General features: G+C 38.8%; 1 protein-coding gene across 1 annotated transcript in view; it reads left to right on the top strand.

Annotated features, from left to right (window-relative positions):
- Nucleotides 1–4,865: 4,865 nt before the first annotated feature.
- The window catches only part of FAM107B (family with sequence similarity 107 member B), a 236,558-nt gene continuing 223,153 nt past the window's right edge, over nucleotides 4,866–18,270 (top strand). The window contains exon 1 of the mRNA XM_034643412.1: nucleotides 4,866–5,294. Within this exon, the coding sequence (XP_034499303.1) occupies nucleotides 4,881–5,294 (414 nt within the window). The 5' untranslated portion in view covers nucleotides 4,866–4,880. The remainder of the gene's footprint in view (nucleotides 5,295–18,270) is intronic.

Here is an 18,270-nt window from a genome sequence, read left to right as displayed (position 1 = left end):
TGTTTTGGTGACTGTTTTCTTTGCTGTGCAGAAGCTTTTTATCTTGATGAAGTCCCAAAAGTTCATTTTTGCTTTTGTTTCAATCGCCTTTGGAGATGTGTCATGAAAGAAGTTTTTGTGGCCGATGTCGCAAGAGGTTGCTGCCTATGTTCTCCTCTATGATTTTGATGGATTCCTGTCTCACATCGAGGTCTTTCAACCATTTGGAGCTTATCTTTGTGTATGGTGTGAAAAATGGTCAAGTTTCATTCTTCTGTATATACCTGTACAGTTTTTCCAGCACCATTGAAGAGACTGTCTTTTTTCCACTGGATGTTTTTTCCTGCTTTGTCAAAGATTAGTTGACCATAGAGTCAAGGGTCCATTTCTAGTCTCTATTCTTTTGTTTTTTTTTTAAGATTTTATTTATTTATTTGACAGAGAGAGAGAGAGAGAGAGAGAGAGAGAGAGACAGCCAGCGAGAGAGGGAACACAAGCGGGGGAGTTGGGAGAGGAAGAAGCAGGCTCCCAGCGGAGGGGCCTAATGTGGGGCTCAATCCCAGGACTCCGGGATCACGCCCTGAGCGGAAGGCAGACGCTTAACAACTGACCCACCCAGGCACCCCTGGAGTTTCTATTCTGTTCCATTGATCTATGTGTCTGTTTTTGTGCCAGTACCATGCTGTCTTGGTGATTGCAGCTTTGTAGTATAGCTTGAAATCAGGCAACGTGATGCCACCAGCTTTGTTTTTCTTTTTCAACATTTCCTTGGCGATTCGGGGTCTTTTCCGGTTCCACACAAATTTTAGGCTTATTTGTTCCAGCACTTTGAAAAGTGTCATTGGTATTTTGATCGGGATGGCGTTGAAAGTGTAGATTGCTCTGGGTAGCATAGACATTTTAACTATGCTTATGCTTCCGATCCATGAGCATGGAATGTTTTTCCATCTTTTTGTGTCTTCTTCAAGTCTTTCATCAGTGTTCTATAGTTTCTAGAGTATACATCCTTTACCTCTCTGGTTAGGTTTATTCCAAGATATCTTATGGTTTTTGGTGCTATTGTAAATGGAATCAATTCCCTAATTTCTCTTCCTTCAGTTTCATTGTTAGTGTATAGAAAGGCAACTGATTTCTGTGCATTGATTTTGTATCCTGCCACATTACTGAATTGTTCTATGAGTTCTAGTAATTTGGGGGTGGAGTCTTATGGGTTTTCCACATAAAGTATCATGTCATCTGTGAAGAGAGTTTGACTTCTTCTTTGCCAATTTGAATACCTTTTATTCTTTTTTTTTTATCTGATTGCTGTTGCTAGGACTTCTAGTACTATGTTGAACAATAATGGTAAGAGTGGGCATTCTTGTCGTGTTCCTGATCTTAAAGGAAAGGCTCTCAGCTTTTCTCCATTTATGGGTTCACTTTAAATGCACAGGAAGAGAACTCTCAGCTATTATGTAGGGGCTGAAATAAAGAAGCAGAAGGTCTTTATTCTTGGATATTCACATCCACACTAGTTACCCTTGTTAGTTCTTTAGACAGTTCATCAAATAGTTTAGATAAGAACTGATTAGACAGTTTTTTAAAAAAAATTATTTATTTGAGCGAAAGAGAGAGAGAGTGTGAGCATGAGCAGGAGAGGGGCAGAGGGGCAGAGAGAGAAGCAGACTCCCCGCTGAGCAGGGAGCCCAATGCAGGGCTTGATCCCAGGACCCTGAGATCATGACCTGAGCTAAAGGCAGACACTTAACTCACAGAGCCACCCAGGTGCCCAAGATTAGACAGTTTTTAAAAGATACATTTTTATAAGACCCTGACCCCACACCTTAGCTTTTATCTATTTATCCATGTTTACTTAATTAAATTTATTCATTCATTTTATTTATTCACCCACTCATGTTGTAGACTGTTTGCTGGTATCGGAAGATAGAGTAAACTTGACTTTCATAATCAGACCTTCAATTAATTTCACATTTTCAGGCCTTCTCTTAAATTCCATTTCAACTGTTGCTCAAGCCAAGAGGTTCCATGCAGTTGTACTCAGCATGCTGGCTTTCTGTTTTTTGGTTTTTTTTCATTAATTAATATTTCACCTGATTTTTGTTTTATAGGAATTTGTTGAGTTTTCTTGTATGTTAAAAGCCTTCTTCCTGTTCTCTTTGGTATTGTGAATTTAAGCCTTAAAAAAATTCCATTACTATTTTCTTAATTATTTCTTAAAAAGGGAAGGATATAAATACATGTGTTTACTTAGCATACCATATTAAACCAGAAGTCTCTACATCCTTCTTTTTAATAGCTGCATAGTGGTCAATTGTCTGGATTTTTAAAATATATATTAACTTGTCTTCTACTGATTAACAATAATTTTGTGATTCTACACACTTTTGCAATAAATATTTCTGGACATATCTCTATGTATATGTATATCTGTAGAATAAATTCCTAGAGGTAGTGTGTTGAATTGAAGGCTATTGGAAAGTTCCTCTTTGGAGCATGTGTGTATTTTTGGAAAAGTGATATTGTAAAGTGATTAAATGCATGAACTCTGGGGCCAGGCTGCCTGGACTCATAATCCTGGCTCTCTTGCTTTACAATGTTGTGACCTTGGTCAAGTTACTTAAGTTTCTGTGTCTTGTTTTTCTAATGGGTAAAAATGAGAATTAATGATATCACCTTTCTTCTAGGGTTGTAAGGATTAAATGAGTTAATTTGTTGAGACTCATGACTGATAATAAACACTCAAAAACCAATATCTGTTACTGTTACTTTAGCTAAGACTTAGCTACCATTAGCTAAAAAGAAGCCACTGTTCTGCATGGGCTGAAGCTGGCACTCCGGCGAGAATTCCTGGGCATGCCCCTGAGGGAGGTGAGGTGATCCACATGGAAGGGCTGCAAGCTCAGGGCCAAGAGAGATACAACAGGTCAGGGGAGGACTCAGAGGTTTTTTGCCCAGGAGTCTACCAACTGTAGCCACTTGAAAGGTGCATTGTTAACTGCTGTCTCTCTAGTTCTAGACAGTGCTTGGCATATAGTTGAGTGAATAAATGAATGAGTGAATGAAACCAAGTTTAAGAATTATTTTTACTTCTCTTTAATTCCCTCTTGCCATCTGCAAGCCATCCTTGCTTCACGTAAACGTGCTTGGTAGGGAGGGGACCAAGAAGGAGCCATGTGAGGGAAGCATCTTGGAGTCACCCTGCCTGAGAGGGCCATAGAGACCATGGAAGAAAAGAGACAAAACACAGTTCCTAGGGCTCCTCAGGAACACCTGGTTAGGGAGCCTGCTAAAAGCCTGAACTTCCTGCTATCGTGGAAGGGGAGTTTACACTGGTTATACTTGGGTGTTAAAGGGAGAATGATCCCTCAAGACCGGGAAGTTGGTATACCTGGGTTAGCACAGGGCTCGCGACATGGTAACCTCTCAGTAATGGCAGCTTTTTATATTTTATTTCTAAATTTTGCTAAAGACTAAAATAAAGTCTGCATTTGATGCTGTATCCACCTTCCTCAAGCCGTATCTAACTTAGTGTATGATGGCCATGACCGCCCATTCAAAACAATGTTCTCAGTACAGCTGCCATGTCAATAAGATGATTGTCAGGTTGAGTGAGACTCAGAGATCAGATAGGGTAGCAGTGATCTTGGACTTTCCACTAGCCCTTCTCAACAGCATAACCTTGTGTTAGTCTCTTGAAGTTTTGAAGAATTGTTTTCTGTCTCTGTAAAATGGGGGATTAGTGCTGTGATATCTACCACCTGTTTGGGCTTAAGAGCACATCTTGACATTAAATTAAAAGAGAGAGAAAATGAATAAATTAGAATGGGTAATATACCCTGAAATCTTGATCTGAAAGTCACTATTAACAGTAAAACCATTACAGTATTATCTTTCTCCAACATTTCTAGCAGATGCTTGGCTAAGGAAAAATCTCAATTTTGAGCATATTCTTATAATTGATTATTATTTTTCACCATTCATGTATCAGTGTGTTGAAAAATAGAAGATCTATGTTCAAAAGGGGGTTATTTTCCAAAATTAATATACACAGTAAATGAAGAGAACACACATTCACACATACATACTTGTGTTAATTGTTCATTTTAGCTAATATTTTTGTTTCAGTGTTGTTGAAGATTAATCATGAACTTAGCATGGGTAGTGAAAAAGCAAATTAACAAAGACTCATTTATAATTACCAGAAGGAGGAATATGGATCCTGAGTCCAGGAAGCTTGTTTGAGGAGGATTCAGGAAAGATCCAGAAAAGTCCCTGTGACATCAAACCCAAACATGGATCTCTCCAGACAAAAGATTCAAATCTACCTCCTATTTTAATAATGAAACAGCTGCCAGGGTCGAGGACCCTCTAGGGGTCCTCGTTCAGGATGGATAACTGGGTGGTGTTTGTTTTGTTTGGGGGAATAAATAATTGAAGGGGGTAACCGAAGGAGGTTATGCTGCTGTTATGATGTTATTGATACACAGGCTGATGCTATTATGGCGGACGCTATCAGGCTACATTATCTTTATGCCTTCAGGGTAACCTGAAGCAACTGTCTTTTGACTTGGCACTACCTTACACTGAAGCGTCTGCCCTGCCTGGGGACTGTAACCCAAGCCAACACATGCCTCACAGACAGCCTTCTTTAGCCACTGACAGTATCAAGGAAGGAAGAGCGTGATATCACCCTGGGACAGACGCTTCCCGAAGGGGAGTTGGCTGCTAAGTGTCTCCAAGGGAGGGTGGCATTGCCATCTCCTAATCTTCTATTTAGAGGTAACCACTACAAAGTCCTTCTCTTTCAGGCAAGGAAATAGTTACTATAAGGAAACTGGAGGTTATCTGAACCCCGGAAAAGTTTCCCCTGCTTTGAACTGTGCAATGTTTCACTGCAGGTCATGTCCACATGGAAAGCAAGGCTCACCAGAAGACTGAAATCTCCATCTAGAAGGATGCATCCTTTTCCATGCTCAGCTCTGCTTGCTTGTTTTGGGAATACAAGAGAGAATGCGCCCTTTGACCAGCCCAGCACAGCTGATACTCATTCCACCATCTATGTTCAGCCCATGGCCAAAGCAGGGAGGCACCCAAGTCACTCAAAAGGGGAAGAAAGAACTCCAGAGGAAAGGCGAGATTCCGGCATCTGCTCAGAGAAAAATGGCAGTGCAAATCTGAATTCAAGTAACCACACTGCCAACCAGCCTATTGAGACCCCTGAGGATTCACCTGGTTCCCTAGAAGGTAAATCGGACAGTGACGCAGTTACTTTCCAGACTTCTATCCCCAGACCATCAATTATTGAAATGCCAACGGTGAGTTTTCCCAATGCTGTTACAGAAGGAATGGTGTTGGAGGAGAGTTCTGATCATTTGGTGGATGCCTTCAGGAAATAAACTTGTTTGATATTATTAGTGAATAAGACATTGAGGGGAACTCTTACTAGTGAGAGAAAGTGTGTAAAGCCTTTTAAATTCTCATAATGTTCTCAAAGGATATAGAGGGAGGCAATGAGAATAAGCACTGGGGCCTTAGCAATGGCCAAAACTGGCCTTTCATTAACTGGTTCTTCAGAGCCAACAGTGTCTGAATAAAAGATTAGGGGTAAGGTAGTATGGGAAAGCATTTTTTTTTAAACTGGTATGTGAATTTATTTGTATGAAAATCCACACTATAAAATAAGATCTGATTATAGAATTAAGAAACTGCCCCTACTTAAAATGAATCATGTGGTTTGGGAAAATTTGGAAATGATGATCACTGTATGCATAGCAGTAAAGAAAGGAACTGACCTGTAAAACTATTCATAATATAGGTGTTCCTGTGATAGTTTTCCAACTTAGAGGGAGGAGAAGGAAGTTATTTAAAAAAAAGTGTTGCTGCTCTCCAAAGACATCATCTTGAGTTATTTATTTAATATGTCTTCTTGTTGGAGGCATTACTGAATTTTAATTGTTAACTATTCTGATTAGATTGGGCTACACAGCCATGTCAAGGTTCTTGGTAATCTCAAGAGGCAGGGCTTCCCGAATGGCATTTTCCAGAGATACCTTTAGAGCATTTTTCGGTCATATTCCTGGCCAAGTAGCTTAGGACCAGACTTAAAAACCTGAGAAGTCTTTGGGGATCCACTACTAAGATATTCTGATTTCCAAAAATCACTGTTTTCCATCTAGTTTAACAAATCATATTTTGTCTGACTTGCTGACCAAGAGGCCTCATTAGCATTGAAAACAAACAGTGAAGATAGGGTTAACACGTTTTTAAAAATAGTTTCATTTGATATTCTATAGGCTTACCTTAAATTACTGAATCTTAGCTCTATCGTCTACATCTTTCTATTCTGAGATTGGATAGAGGATTTCACTAAGCCGTCTAGTACAGCAAGAACTGTAATGGTTTGTTTTTTTCCCCCTAGCATCACTAAATCAAAACCCCAAACAAACAAAAGCAAAAACATGTATTGTTCAATTTTCAGCTTAAATCCACATCCAGATTAAGATATTTTTAGTAGTATAGTAGTTAGCTAAGTGGACATATCATGGCCAAGTTTTTATTTGTTGCATGTTAAAGGAACTCATGATACATTGGTTTGATGAGCTGGAAGATTCTGTCAGGTAGAGAGATTCCAACAACCCGGGACCCACTCTGTATTGCTAAATACAGCAGCAAATACAAAGGGTTTGATTTTATCTTCCTGTTTTAGGGCATATGTGACACAGAGGCTCAAAGTAAATATGTGTATTCAAATATAACCAATTAAACATAGTGGGCAACATCCATATTTATTGTTCACTTGTATGAGCAAAATCAGGGATAGACTACAGAGGTGAAGAAGGCCTTATGATGGAATAGACCCCAGTGCAAGATTAAATATAAGTATCCCAAAGAAGACACACATAAGATAGTTCAATGGAGGTTGGAAAGGTACCCTGCAATGGAGGTGGAATTTGAGATTGGTTTAGAAGAAGGGTTAGGATTTTTAAAGCCAGAGATGAAGGGGAGGACATTGCAATAAAAGAAAATTGTATGAACAAAACCATGGATGTGGGGGAATGTAGCATAAGGATAAGTACATCAGATTGGCTAAATTGGAGAGATACCTGGAAAGGCAGATGGAAGCCAAAAGTGAAATGTCTTGAATGCTGTGGTCATAAGTGAAATTATTACACAGTGGAGAAGCTTTGAGAATTTTGAGAAGAGAAGGTCATACTTAGGATCTCATAAAGAGGTAAAGCTGTGTAGGATGGATTAGAGGTGAGAAGACGGAGCTGAGGTCGTTGTGATGATCCTGGCCTAAGGATATCATTAAAGGAAGAGCAGGAAGGTGAGGTGGAAGGGCCAAAGAAGAACGGACCCCCAAGGGGTAGCAAATGCAGTTGTATGGGTCCCAGACTGGGTGGGAGGGCAGTGAGACCAAACTGGGAGTGATGAAATGAAAACATTGTGAAACTAAGTCCAGGCTGTGTGGGAGAAGGGGGTCCTGTAGGAGTGGCAAATGGGCATCTACTGTAGTTCAAATGCAGGGTGCTAATATTTACAGAGCACTTGCCATATGCCAGCCATTCTTCTAAGTGCTTTATGGGGAGTATCCCATGGACCCTGGTTACAGTGAGGTGCATATTCTTATAATTCTCTGACATTTAGAGAAGGTAAGACACTTGCCTAAGGTCACAGGGGGAGGAAGTGGTAGAGCCAGGATTGAAACTCAGCTCCTTATTATTGCTTGTGTGGTGTTTAGGGGTTTACAATCAAATATTCACACGTGATCTCATCTGACATGCAACCAAATTAAAATCTTGTGTGTGTATGTGTATTTATATGTAAATATATCTGTGTATATAATGATCATCCTTATTATCTTTTTATTAATTTGATTAACCTTTTAAAAATCTTAGATTTATGATATATAACACTTTCTACTTCTCATCCTGTTGATGACAAGACTTTGTTGATGACATGGTGGGACTGTATTGAGATCTTCTGATTAAAAGTGCCATGGGACTGCCCAGATTTTTCATTACCTAGTAATTTCTGTAGTGATATGTTTCCCCTCAGCAGATGATGAATGAGCTTCTTTTATTTCTTTTCTTAGAGTCTTGCCTGGAGGCAAAAGTATTTCCCCTTTAATGCACTGATCCTCATCATTTAAACTGCCTTGGTAGACACAACAAATAATACTCTTTTTTAGAGCTCAGCCTCAGAATATAACCATAACTAAGAAAGGGGGACAAGTCCCTCTATCTAAAATTACCTGGTGTTCAGACAAGAGGGTGATTCTTCAAAATCTGAAACATCTGGTCTGAGAGGAAAAGCTCAAGATAGGCCAAGTGAACTAATTAAAAAGGTTTTTGTTTGTGTAAATGTATATGAACATATCTGCATTTATGAAGTGATACCATTAAGTCTTCAACCTTTTTGTGGCCATCTCTTCCCTGTTTCAGGCCTGAAATCAAGGTGATAATAACCCTAACACTGGAATGTCTTACAACTCCTGGTATCTTCTGATTGTAATTTTTTTTCTTTCTTAGTGGTCTTGCAGTTGAAGTGTCTAATAATTGCTGGGATTGTAGAGTTAATTAAACATAGCAGTATGCTGTTTATTTTTCTGGCCAAAAGTTATTGTGTTCTTACTGTGTGCCAGGACAGCCCTAGCCCCGAGGTAACAAAGACTGAAGACACAGTTTGTGAGGTTGCTTCCATTCCAGTGGAAGATAGAGTGAACAGGTGGTGTCAATGCAATATGAGAAGGCTTATGGCTCAACAATGGACACCCATAAGAGCACATGGAAGTGGCTCCCATTTTAGCCTTGGGAAGACAGGGGAGGCTGGAATATATGGAGGAGAAGGGTTTCTACCTTATTCTTTTAAAATTGCCTTCCTAGTTGAATGGTGCTATTTTTTCTCCTCTCTCTCCCTTCACAATTTTGGCAGTGTAAGAAAGCACAGTTGGGGTGCCTGTTGGCTCAGCCAGTTAAGCGTCTGCATTCAGCTCAGGTCATGATTCCAGGGTTCCATGTCTGGCTCCCTGCTCAACAGGGAATCTGCTTTTCCCTCTCCCTCTCCCTGCTGCTCCACCTGCTTGTGCTCTCTCTCTCTCTCTCTGTCAAATAAATAAAATCTTGAAAAAACAAAAACAAAAGAAAGACGCCTTCCCACATGTGTTCCCACATGAAGCAGCTGAGGACTTTAGAATAGTTTGGTAGTTTCAGAGACTTTCTATAGCAGTAGTAAGTTTTTATTCAGTTCTTACTTCAACAAAGTACTCTCTGACACAGGAAAAGAAAGTAATTGTGGTTTGGGAAATCATTGCTGGGTATTTTTTTTTTAAGATTTATTTATTTGAGACAGAAAGCAAGAGAGAGAGAGAGAGTGAGAGACTGCATGCGCAAATATATGAGTTGGGGGAGGGCCAGAGGGAGAGGGAGAGAGACTCTCAAGCAAGGCTCCCCACTGACCAAGGAGCCTGATACAGGGCTCAATCTCACAGCCCTGAGATCATGATCTGAGTCAAAACCAAGAGTTAGTCGCACAAGTGACTGAGCCACCCAGGCACCCCATTCCTGGGTATTTTCAACTCCAAGTTAGTTTTATAATAAGGAAGGGAAAATAGGGCCTATTGCATTGCTTTTTATAACAGGTTGGTTTTTGCTACTAGACAGAGAAGTGGTAACCAAGACTTTCCTAGAGCCGAGGCTTAGACTGTCACTGCTTTTTAGGGTCTGAGTTGTGGTAATACCATCTAGAAATGAAATTTTGTCAGTCATCCTTCTGTAAGATGTAGTTCCCTGACCCTAATTAAAAGAGCCTGATGTATAAATCAGAATGACTGTTTAGTTGTCAGCCTTGAGGACTGTCAGGATAGGACTTACTAAGCCATGTATCTTCTACACAGGAAAATTTTACATAAAGAGAAATGATAGCCAGAAATCTGTTGGAGAGTACAGATTCAGAGGAAGGGGGGGCTTACTTTTTTAAAATTATAGTAAAATATACATAACATAAAATTTACAATTTTAATTATTTAAAAATATACAGTTCTGTGGCATTAAATATGTCCACAATGATGGGCAACCATCATTACCATCCATCTCCAGAACTCTTTTCATCTTCTGCAATTCAGACTCTATATTCATGAAACACTAAGTCCCCATTCACCATTCACCCTTCTCCTCATCCCCTGGCAACCACCCTTCTACTTTCTGTCTCTGTAAGTTTAATTACTCTCACTACATTGTGTTAGTGGAATCACCCTTTTGTGTATTTCACTTAGCATAATGTCCTCAAGGTTCATCCATGTGGAAACATGTATTAGTATATCCTTCCTTGTTAAAGCTGAATAATATTCCATCATATGTATATGCCACATTTTGTTTACACAGTCATCTGTCAATGAATAATTATGTCATTTCTACCTTTTGGCAACTGAGAATAATGCTGTTATGAATATGGGTTTACAAATATCTCTTCAAGACGCTGTTTTCAGTTCTTCTGAATATATACCCAGAAGGGGAATTGCTGATTTATGTGGTAATTCTATCTTTAATTTGTCAAGGAACGGACATACTGTTTTCTACAGTGGTTGTACCAAACATTCCCACCAGCAATGCACGAAGGCTCCAATTTCTCCACATTCATGCCACCATTTGTTTCTAAAGTTTTTGTTTCTTTGTTTTGATAATAGTCATTGTAATGAGAATAAAGTGGTATCTCATTGTGGTTTTGATTTTCATTTCCCTAATGATTAGTGATGTTGAACATCTTTTCATGTGCTTATTGGCTATTTGTGATCTTTGGAGAAATGCCTATTCAAGGCTTTGCCTATTTTTTAAATTGAGTTGTTTATTTTTTGTTGTTGAATTAGTGTCTTTGATGTACAAAAATTTTAATTTTGACAAAATCTAATTTATCTATTTTTTTTCTTTTGTTCCCTGTGCTTTTGGTGTCACATTCAAGAAATCATTGCCAAATCTAATGCCATCAAGCTTTTTCCTATGTATTCCTCTAACAGTTTTATAGTTTTAGCTCTTATTTTTAGGTCTTTGATCCATTCTGAGTTAATTTTTGGATATGGTGCAAAGTAAGGGTCCAAAAGCATTCTCTTCCATGTGGATATCCAATTTTCCCAACACTATTTGTTGAAAAGACCATCCTTTCCTCATTGAATTTACCCTTTTGTAAAATCATTTCACCATACACATGGTGGTTTATTTCTGGGCTGTCTATTATATTTCATTGGTTTGTTTGTTTTTATGGCAGTAACATACTGTTTTGATTACTCTAGCTTTGTAGTAAGTTTTGAAACCAGTAAGCACGGGACCTCCAACTTTGTTCTTTTTCAAAATTGTTTTGGCTGTTTGGGATCCCTTCAGATTCCATATAAATTTCAGGATGGATTTTTTTTCTATTTCTGCAAAAAAACCCACCATTTGGATTTTGATAGGGATTTCCGGGAAATTTTAGATTGCTCTGGATAGTAGTCACAACAATACTGGGTCTTCTAATCCATGAATACATTTTATCCTTCCACTTATTTGTGTCTTCTTTAACTACTTTCAGCAATGCTTTGTAGTTTTCAGTATGAAAGTCCTGCCTCAGGCTAAGTTTAACTCCAATTTTGATACTATTGTAAATGAAATTGTTTTCTTAATTTCCTTTTCAGATTGTTCATTATTGGTGTATAGAAATGCAACTGATTTTTGTCCATGTGTTTTGTGTCCTGCAATTTTGCTGAATTCATTTATTACTTATAATAGTGTGTGTGTGTGCCTGTGTGTGTGATCTTTATGGTCTCTACATATAAGAATATATCATCTGTGAACAGAGATCCTTTTACTTCTTCCTTTCCAATTTGGATGCCTTTTATTTCTATTTCTTCTCTAATTGCTTTGGCTTGAACTTCCAATACTATTCAACAATACTCAGTGGAATAGAAGGGCAAAAGTTAACACCTTTGTCTTGTTCCTGATTTTAGAGGACACACTTTCAGTCTTTCACCATTGGGTATGATGCTACCAATTGAGCACAGTGTGGGCTTTTTATACTTGGCCTTTATTGTGTTGAAGTACTTTCCTTCTATTCCTACTCTGTTGTGTATTTTTATCACGAAAGAATGTTAAATTTGGCCAGTGCTTTTTCTGCATCAATTGATATGACCATTTTTTCCTTTATTCTGTTAATTTTGTCTATTATAGTGATTGATAGTTTGTATATTGAACTATCCTTGCATTCCAGGAATAAATCCCACTTGATCATCATGTAATCTGCTTAACATGTAGTGGAATTCTGCTCACTAGGATTTTGTTGAGTTTTGCATCAATAGTCATCAGGGATTGGGGCACCTGGGTTGCACAGCGGTTAAGCATCTGCCTTCAGCTCAGGGCGTGATCCTGGCATCATGGGATCGAGCCCCACATCAGGCTCTTCCGCTATGAGCCTGCTTCTTCCTCTCCCACTCCCCCTGCTTGTGTTCCCTCTCTCGCTGACTGTCTCTGTCTCTGTCGAATAAATAAATAAAATCTTTAAAAAAAATAGTCATCAGGGATTGGTCTCTAGTTTTCTTTTCTTGTTAAGTCTTTGTCTAACTTGGGTATCAGGGTAATGCTGGCCACACAGAAAGATTCAGGAAGTGTTCCCTCCTCTTCAGTTTGTTTTGGAAGAGTCTGAGTAGGATTGGTGTTAATTCTTTACACGTTTGGTAGAATTCACCAGTGAAGCCATCTGGTCTGAGGTTTTTCTTTATTGGAAGGTTTTTGGTTACTGATTTAATCTCCTTACTTGTTATAGGTCTATTCAGATTTTCTATTTCTTCTTGATTTACTCTTGGTGAAGAAGAGCTACTTTGATAGCTTCACTTAAGTATGGTACTTATGATCACGATTACCCATTATTGAGCACTATTAATGAACTAGGCATGGTGCTAAGTGCCTTACATGGATTAGCTAGTTTGATCCTTCTATCCTTTTACAATATTAGTTCCTGATAATCCCAATCACTCCTCTGCTCAAAACCTTCCAATGAAAAACAAAACCTTCCAATGGCTCCCCAGTTCCCTAATATTAAAAGTCAGGTCTTCACAGGGGCCTGCAGATCCTATACAAAGTATCCCCCATTACCTCTCAGAACTTATCTCCTATGGTTTATACTGATGGGGAAACTAGGACTCAGTGGAGATAAGCATCTGAATAATATCCACTATAAGGGTAACGCTTTCAGCAGACTAGAAAGCTCAATTCAACCAGTCAAAGCGTGACTTCCTTGGGTGGTACAGAATTCGCTACCAATAACTAAATACCCACTTATTGTGCTCTCCTTGTCTAGGCTCCATGACCATCCTTCCTCTTTCCTTGGCACAGTTTTTGTTAACACCTGGGATGGATTAATTAATTGGGTTTCAGCTTCCTTGGTTAGAATCAGATTCCAGCCAAGTTCTGTTGGAGCTACATCAAGGCCATATTAATTGGAATTTAGTGTTGGAGAGACTACTGAATACCTATTAATAGAAAAGCTCTTGGAAGTATTCGCCTCTATAGGTAATTGATCTCATTCAACAAATTTATTTTTATTTTCAATGCCTTATTTTTTTCTTTGTTTAATATAATGTTTATTTTTTATAATTTTTTAAAATTATATTATGTTAGTCACTATACAGTACATCCCTGGTTTTTGATGTAAAGTTCGATGATTCATTAGTTGCATATAACACCCAGTGCACCATGCAATGTGCCCTCCTTACTACCCAGCATCAGTCTATCCCATTCCCCCACTCCCCTCCCCTCTGAAGCCCTCAGTTTGTTTCTCAGAGTCCATAGTCTATCATGCTTCATTCCCCCTTCTGATTACCCCCCTTCTTTATCCCTTTCTTCTCCTACCGACCTTCCTAGTTCTTATGTTCCATAGATGAGAGACACCATATGATAATTGTCTTTCTCTGCTTGACTTATTTCACTTAGCATTATCTCCTCCAGTGCTGTCCATGTTGCAGCAAATGTTGAGAAATCGTTCTTTTTGGTAGCTGAGTAATATTCTATTGTGTATATGGACCACATCTTCTTGATCCAATCATCTGTTGAAGGGCATCTCAGCTCCTTCAACGATTTAGCTATTGTGGACAATGCTGCTATGAACATTGGGGTGTATATGGCCCTTCTCTTCACTACGTCTGTATCTTTGGGGTAAATACCCAGTAGAGCAACTGCTGGATCATAGGGTAGCTCAATTTTTAACTTTTTAAGGGACCTTCACACTGTTTTCCAGAGTGGCTATACCAACTTGCATTCCCACCAACAATGTAGGAGGGATCCCCTTTCTCCACATCCTCTCCAACAATTGTTGTTTCTTGCCTTGTCCATTTTTGCCATTCTAACTGGCGTAAGGTGGTATCTCAGTGTGGTTTTGATTTGAATTTCCCTGATGGCTAATGATTTTGAACACTTTTTCACGTGTCTGTTAGCCATTTGTATGTCTTCATTGGAAAAGTGTCTATTCATATCTTCTGCCCATTTTATGATTTATTGTCTTAAAGTTGTCTTAAAGATAAGCCTTGAGAGTACCATCTGTAGAGGGCAGTAATACTTAGAAGCACATTGTAAACTTGTGTGTAAACATCTGTCACCCCTCATCTCACTCTTAACTCTGCATCTCCCTTATATAAGCATTAGGGAGAGCAACTGTATAGGCTGAATTTCCAATTTCTGGTACAAACCAGTTTTCCTGCATTTCTTTAGAATGAAATATTTTCCTCCTTTTCTTATGGGCCTAAATAGAACAGAACTTAGGGTACCTATAAAAACAAATATCCTAGTAAGGAAGATTTCTGCTAGACAGATAATTTGATATAAAAATGTTTTTAATAGAAAACAACTTATAAATCCATGGAAATATTAGTTTTATAGTTCCCTTTCATCCTCCCTACCTCCCAAGGGGGATATGAGCTGGTGGGAATCCCATCCCAATTCCTTTTAAGCCCTGACAATTTCTTATGCTAGGTTTCGACTTTCAAAAGATGTTGAACATAGGGGCTCCTGGGTGGCTCAGTCGTTAAGTGTCTGCCTTAGGCTCAGGGCATGATCCCGGGGTCCTGGCATCGAGCCCCTTGTCGGGCTCCCTGCTCTGCTGGGAGCCTGCTTCTTCCTTTCCCGCTCCCCCTGCTTGTGTTCCCTCTCTCACTGGCTGTCTCTCTCTCTGTCAAATAAATAAATAAAATCTTTTTTTATTTGACAGAGAGGAAGCTAGCGAGAGAAGGAACACAGCAGGGGAGTGGGAGAGGAAGAAGCAGGCTCATAGCAGAGGAGCCTGATGTGGGGCTCGAACCCATAACGCCAGGATCACGCCCTGAGCTGAAGGCAGACGTTTAACTGCTGTGCCACCCAGGCGCCCCAATAAATAAAATCTTAAAAAAAAAAAAAAGAAGATGTTAAACATAGTGGCATGAGAGTGCATGACATACCCAGTGTACTTAGGAATTTTCCGATCCAGGTATTCAGTTGCAACCCAACCTGAAAAGAGATAGTTTCCTGGCTTCTCTTAGAAAGAAATAAAATAAATTATCCTCATAAAACCATGAAAATTTACATTGTACAGCTTTGACTATTGGAGGCTGTCCATAAAAGACTATAGCGGATGGTAAAAATGCAAAGTTTTCAGAAAATTTAGAGCTGAGGGGCATATATATTCCAAGCTAAGAAATAAAAGTTGAGTGTATAATTTCATGAAATTTTAAAGCATCATTTTCAAGTGTGGTTACTCTGACATTCACAATTCAGATAAGAATGATAAATATTACCCTAAGTAGGTGTTGATATGTTGGAGGGAGAGAAGTACAAAAGGAAGAGGTCAGCCCATTTTTGAGCAACATCTATTTCTAGCTCATCAGAGAGAATGTGGCAATCTGCCAATGACCTAGTTGATCCTTTGCCCTCATTTTTGCAGGTGGTTAATAAAAGAGTAGGGCTTACTTTGTTCATAGTCAGTGGCCTGAAGTGTCTAGCCAAAGAACACCAAGATGATTCCAATTCATTGACTAGACCCATCTTCCCCAAATACCTACATCTGTAGAGTTGGAATTTACATTCTTTTGATTCTATAACATGCAATTGTACTTCAGTTAAAAAAATTCCACTATTCTACTCACTGGGTATGCTGGAAACTAAAATTTCTTATGTTCCAGGACCCACAGGGGCTGGCTGAATGAATATGCTATATTAATCATGGTAAGTTAGAGGGTTTTTTTTTCCCCCAGCCAAGGACATGTGATAACCTGATTTGAACTGCCTTTAGTTTTATACTCACAGTTCTTCCTTTCCAAAGAAAATAGAGCTCATTAACACTTTCTCTGATATAACGTTGACATACGTAGTTTTGTAATTCTGTACCAGGGGAAGTGAGAGTTTGGAAATTTGGGAAATTAGTGGAAGGGAGAATCTCCACAAAGCGCATAGGACTGCTATGGGAAGTGTTTATGATTTTGGTGTGGGAAGCTGGTTAGTTGGTATCTGGTGTTCAGTTAAACAGAAAATGACAACTCAGGCAACTGTTAGAACCTAAATACATATGCATAATTTGGTTGTCCACAGAAAAAGAGAAACTTCCCCTCAAATAGTCCACCTGCATGAGGAGAATCAGTTTCTGTAACTTAACCTGAATCTCAAAAAGATGTGCCATATATTATTTATTTCTAATGGTAATTAACATACTACAATTTGCAATTTATAAACTGACTTTAAATATTTTGTTTTTTACATAAAACAATGCATAGTCTTATAAAAATTGAAATGTGATAGGGGCGCCTGGGTAGCGCAGTTGTTAAGCGTCTGCCTTCGGCTCAGGGCATGATCCTGGCGTTCCGGGATCGAGCCCCACATCAGGCTTCTCTGCTGGGAGCCTGCTTCTTCCTCTCCCACTCCCCTGCTGTGTTCCCTCTCTCGCTGGCTGTCTCTATGTCATATAAATAAATAAAATCTTTAAAAAAAATTCAAATGTGATATACCATACATTTGTAATTTCAGCTAATTCAAAGCTATATCTTTTCTAAAAAAATCACCCATATATGTTCAAGTAATCTTCACCAAAGGCACCAAGAATACACAATGGGTGAAATGCTTTCAAACAGCATCACATGATACAGAGGAATCATTCATGAAAGGAAGAGTCAATCAGTGTGACAGATTTCATTGTCTTATTTTTAAAAATTGCCACAGGCACCCCACCCTGATCAGTCAGCAGCCATCAACATCGAGGCAAGACCCTCCATCAGCAAAAAGATTATGACATGATGAAAGCTCAGATGATGGTTAGCATTTTTTTTTTAGCAATAAGGTATTTTTTAATTAAAATATTCACACTGGTTTTGTTAGACATAATGCCATTGGGCACTTTAAATAGACTACAGTGTAGTGTAAATGAAACTTTTATATGCACTGGGAAACCAAAAAATTCAATTGACTCATTTTATTATATTTGTTCTATTGCAGTAGTCTGGAACTAAACTGCAATATCTCTAAGGTATGCCTGTACATAAAACTAAAAAGCTTCTGCATAGCAAAGGAAACACTCAGTAAGATTAGGAGACAACCTACAGACTGGGAGAAAATATTTGCAAACCATATATCTGATAAGGGGCTAATATCCAAAGTATATAAGGAACTCAGACAACTCAATAGCAAAAACCAAAAGACCCAATTAAAAGATGGGCAAAGGCCCTGTAAAGACACTTTTCCAAAGAAGATATAAAATGGCCAATGGGTATATGAAAAGATGTCCAGTATTACTAATCATCAAGGAAATACAAATCAAAACCACAATGTTAGGATGGCTATTATCAAAAAGCCAGAAGATAAGTGTTGGCAGGATGCAGAGAAAAAGTAACACTTAGAACTTACACACTGCTGCTGGGAATGTCGATTGGTACAGCCATTAAGGAAAACATTGTAGTGGTTTCTCAGAAAATTAAACATAGAACTACCTTATAATCCATATAATCTTACTTCTAGGTACATATCCAAAAGAAGTAAAATCACTTTCTTGAAGAGATACTTGTACTCCCATGTTCATTGTGGCCTTATTCACAGTAGACACAGACATGGAAACAACCTAAATGTCTTCCAGTGGCTGAACGGATAAAATGTGATTACACACACACACACACACACACACACACACACACAGTGGAATATAACACAATGGGATCCTGTCGTTTGTGACAACATGGATAAAACCTGGAGGACATATGTTAAGTGAAATAAGCCAGACACAGAAAACCAAATACTGTTATGATCTCACTAATATGTGAAA

Source organism: Ailuropoda melanoleuca, chromosome 15 (assembly GCF_002007445.2).
Source record: "Ailuropoda melanoleuca isolate Jingjing chromosome 15, ASM200744v2, whole genome shotgun sequence".
Taxonomy (NCBI): domain Eukaryota; kingdom Metazoa; phylum Chordata; class Mammalia; order Carnivora; family Ursidae; genus Ailuropoda; species Ailuropoda melanoleuca.
This window is presented reverse-complemented; position numbering and strand designations above follow the sequence as displayed.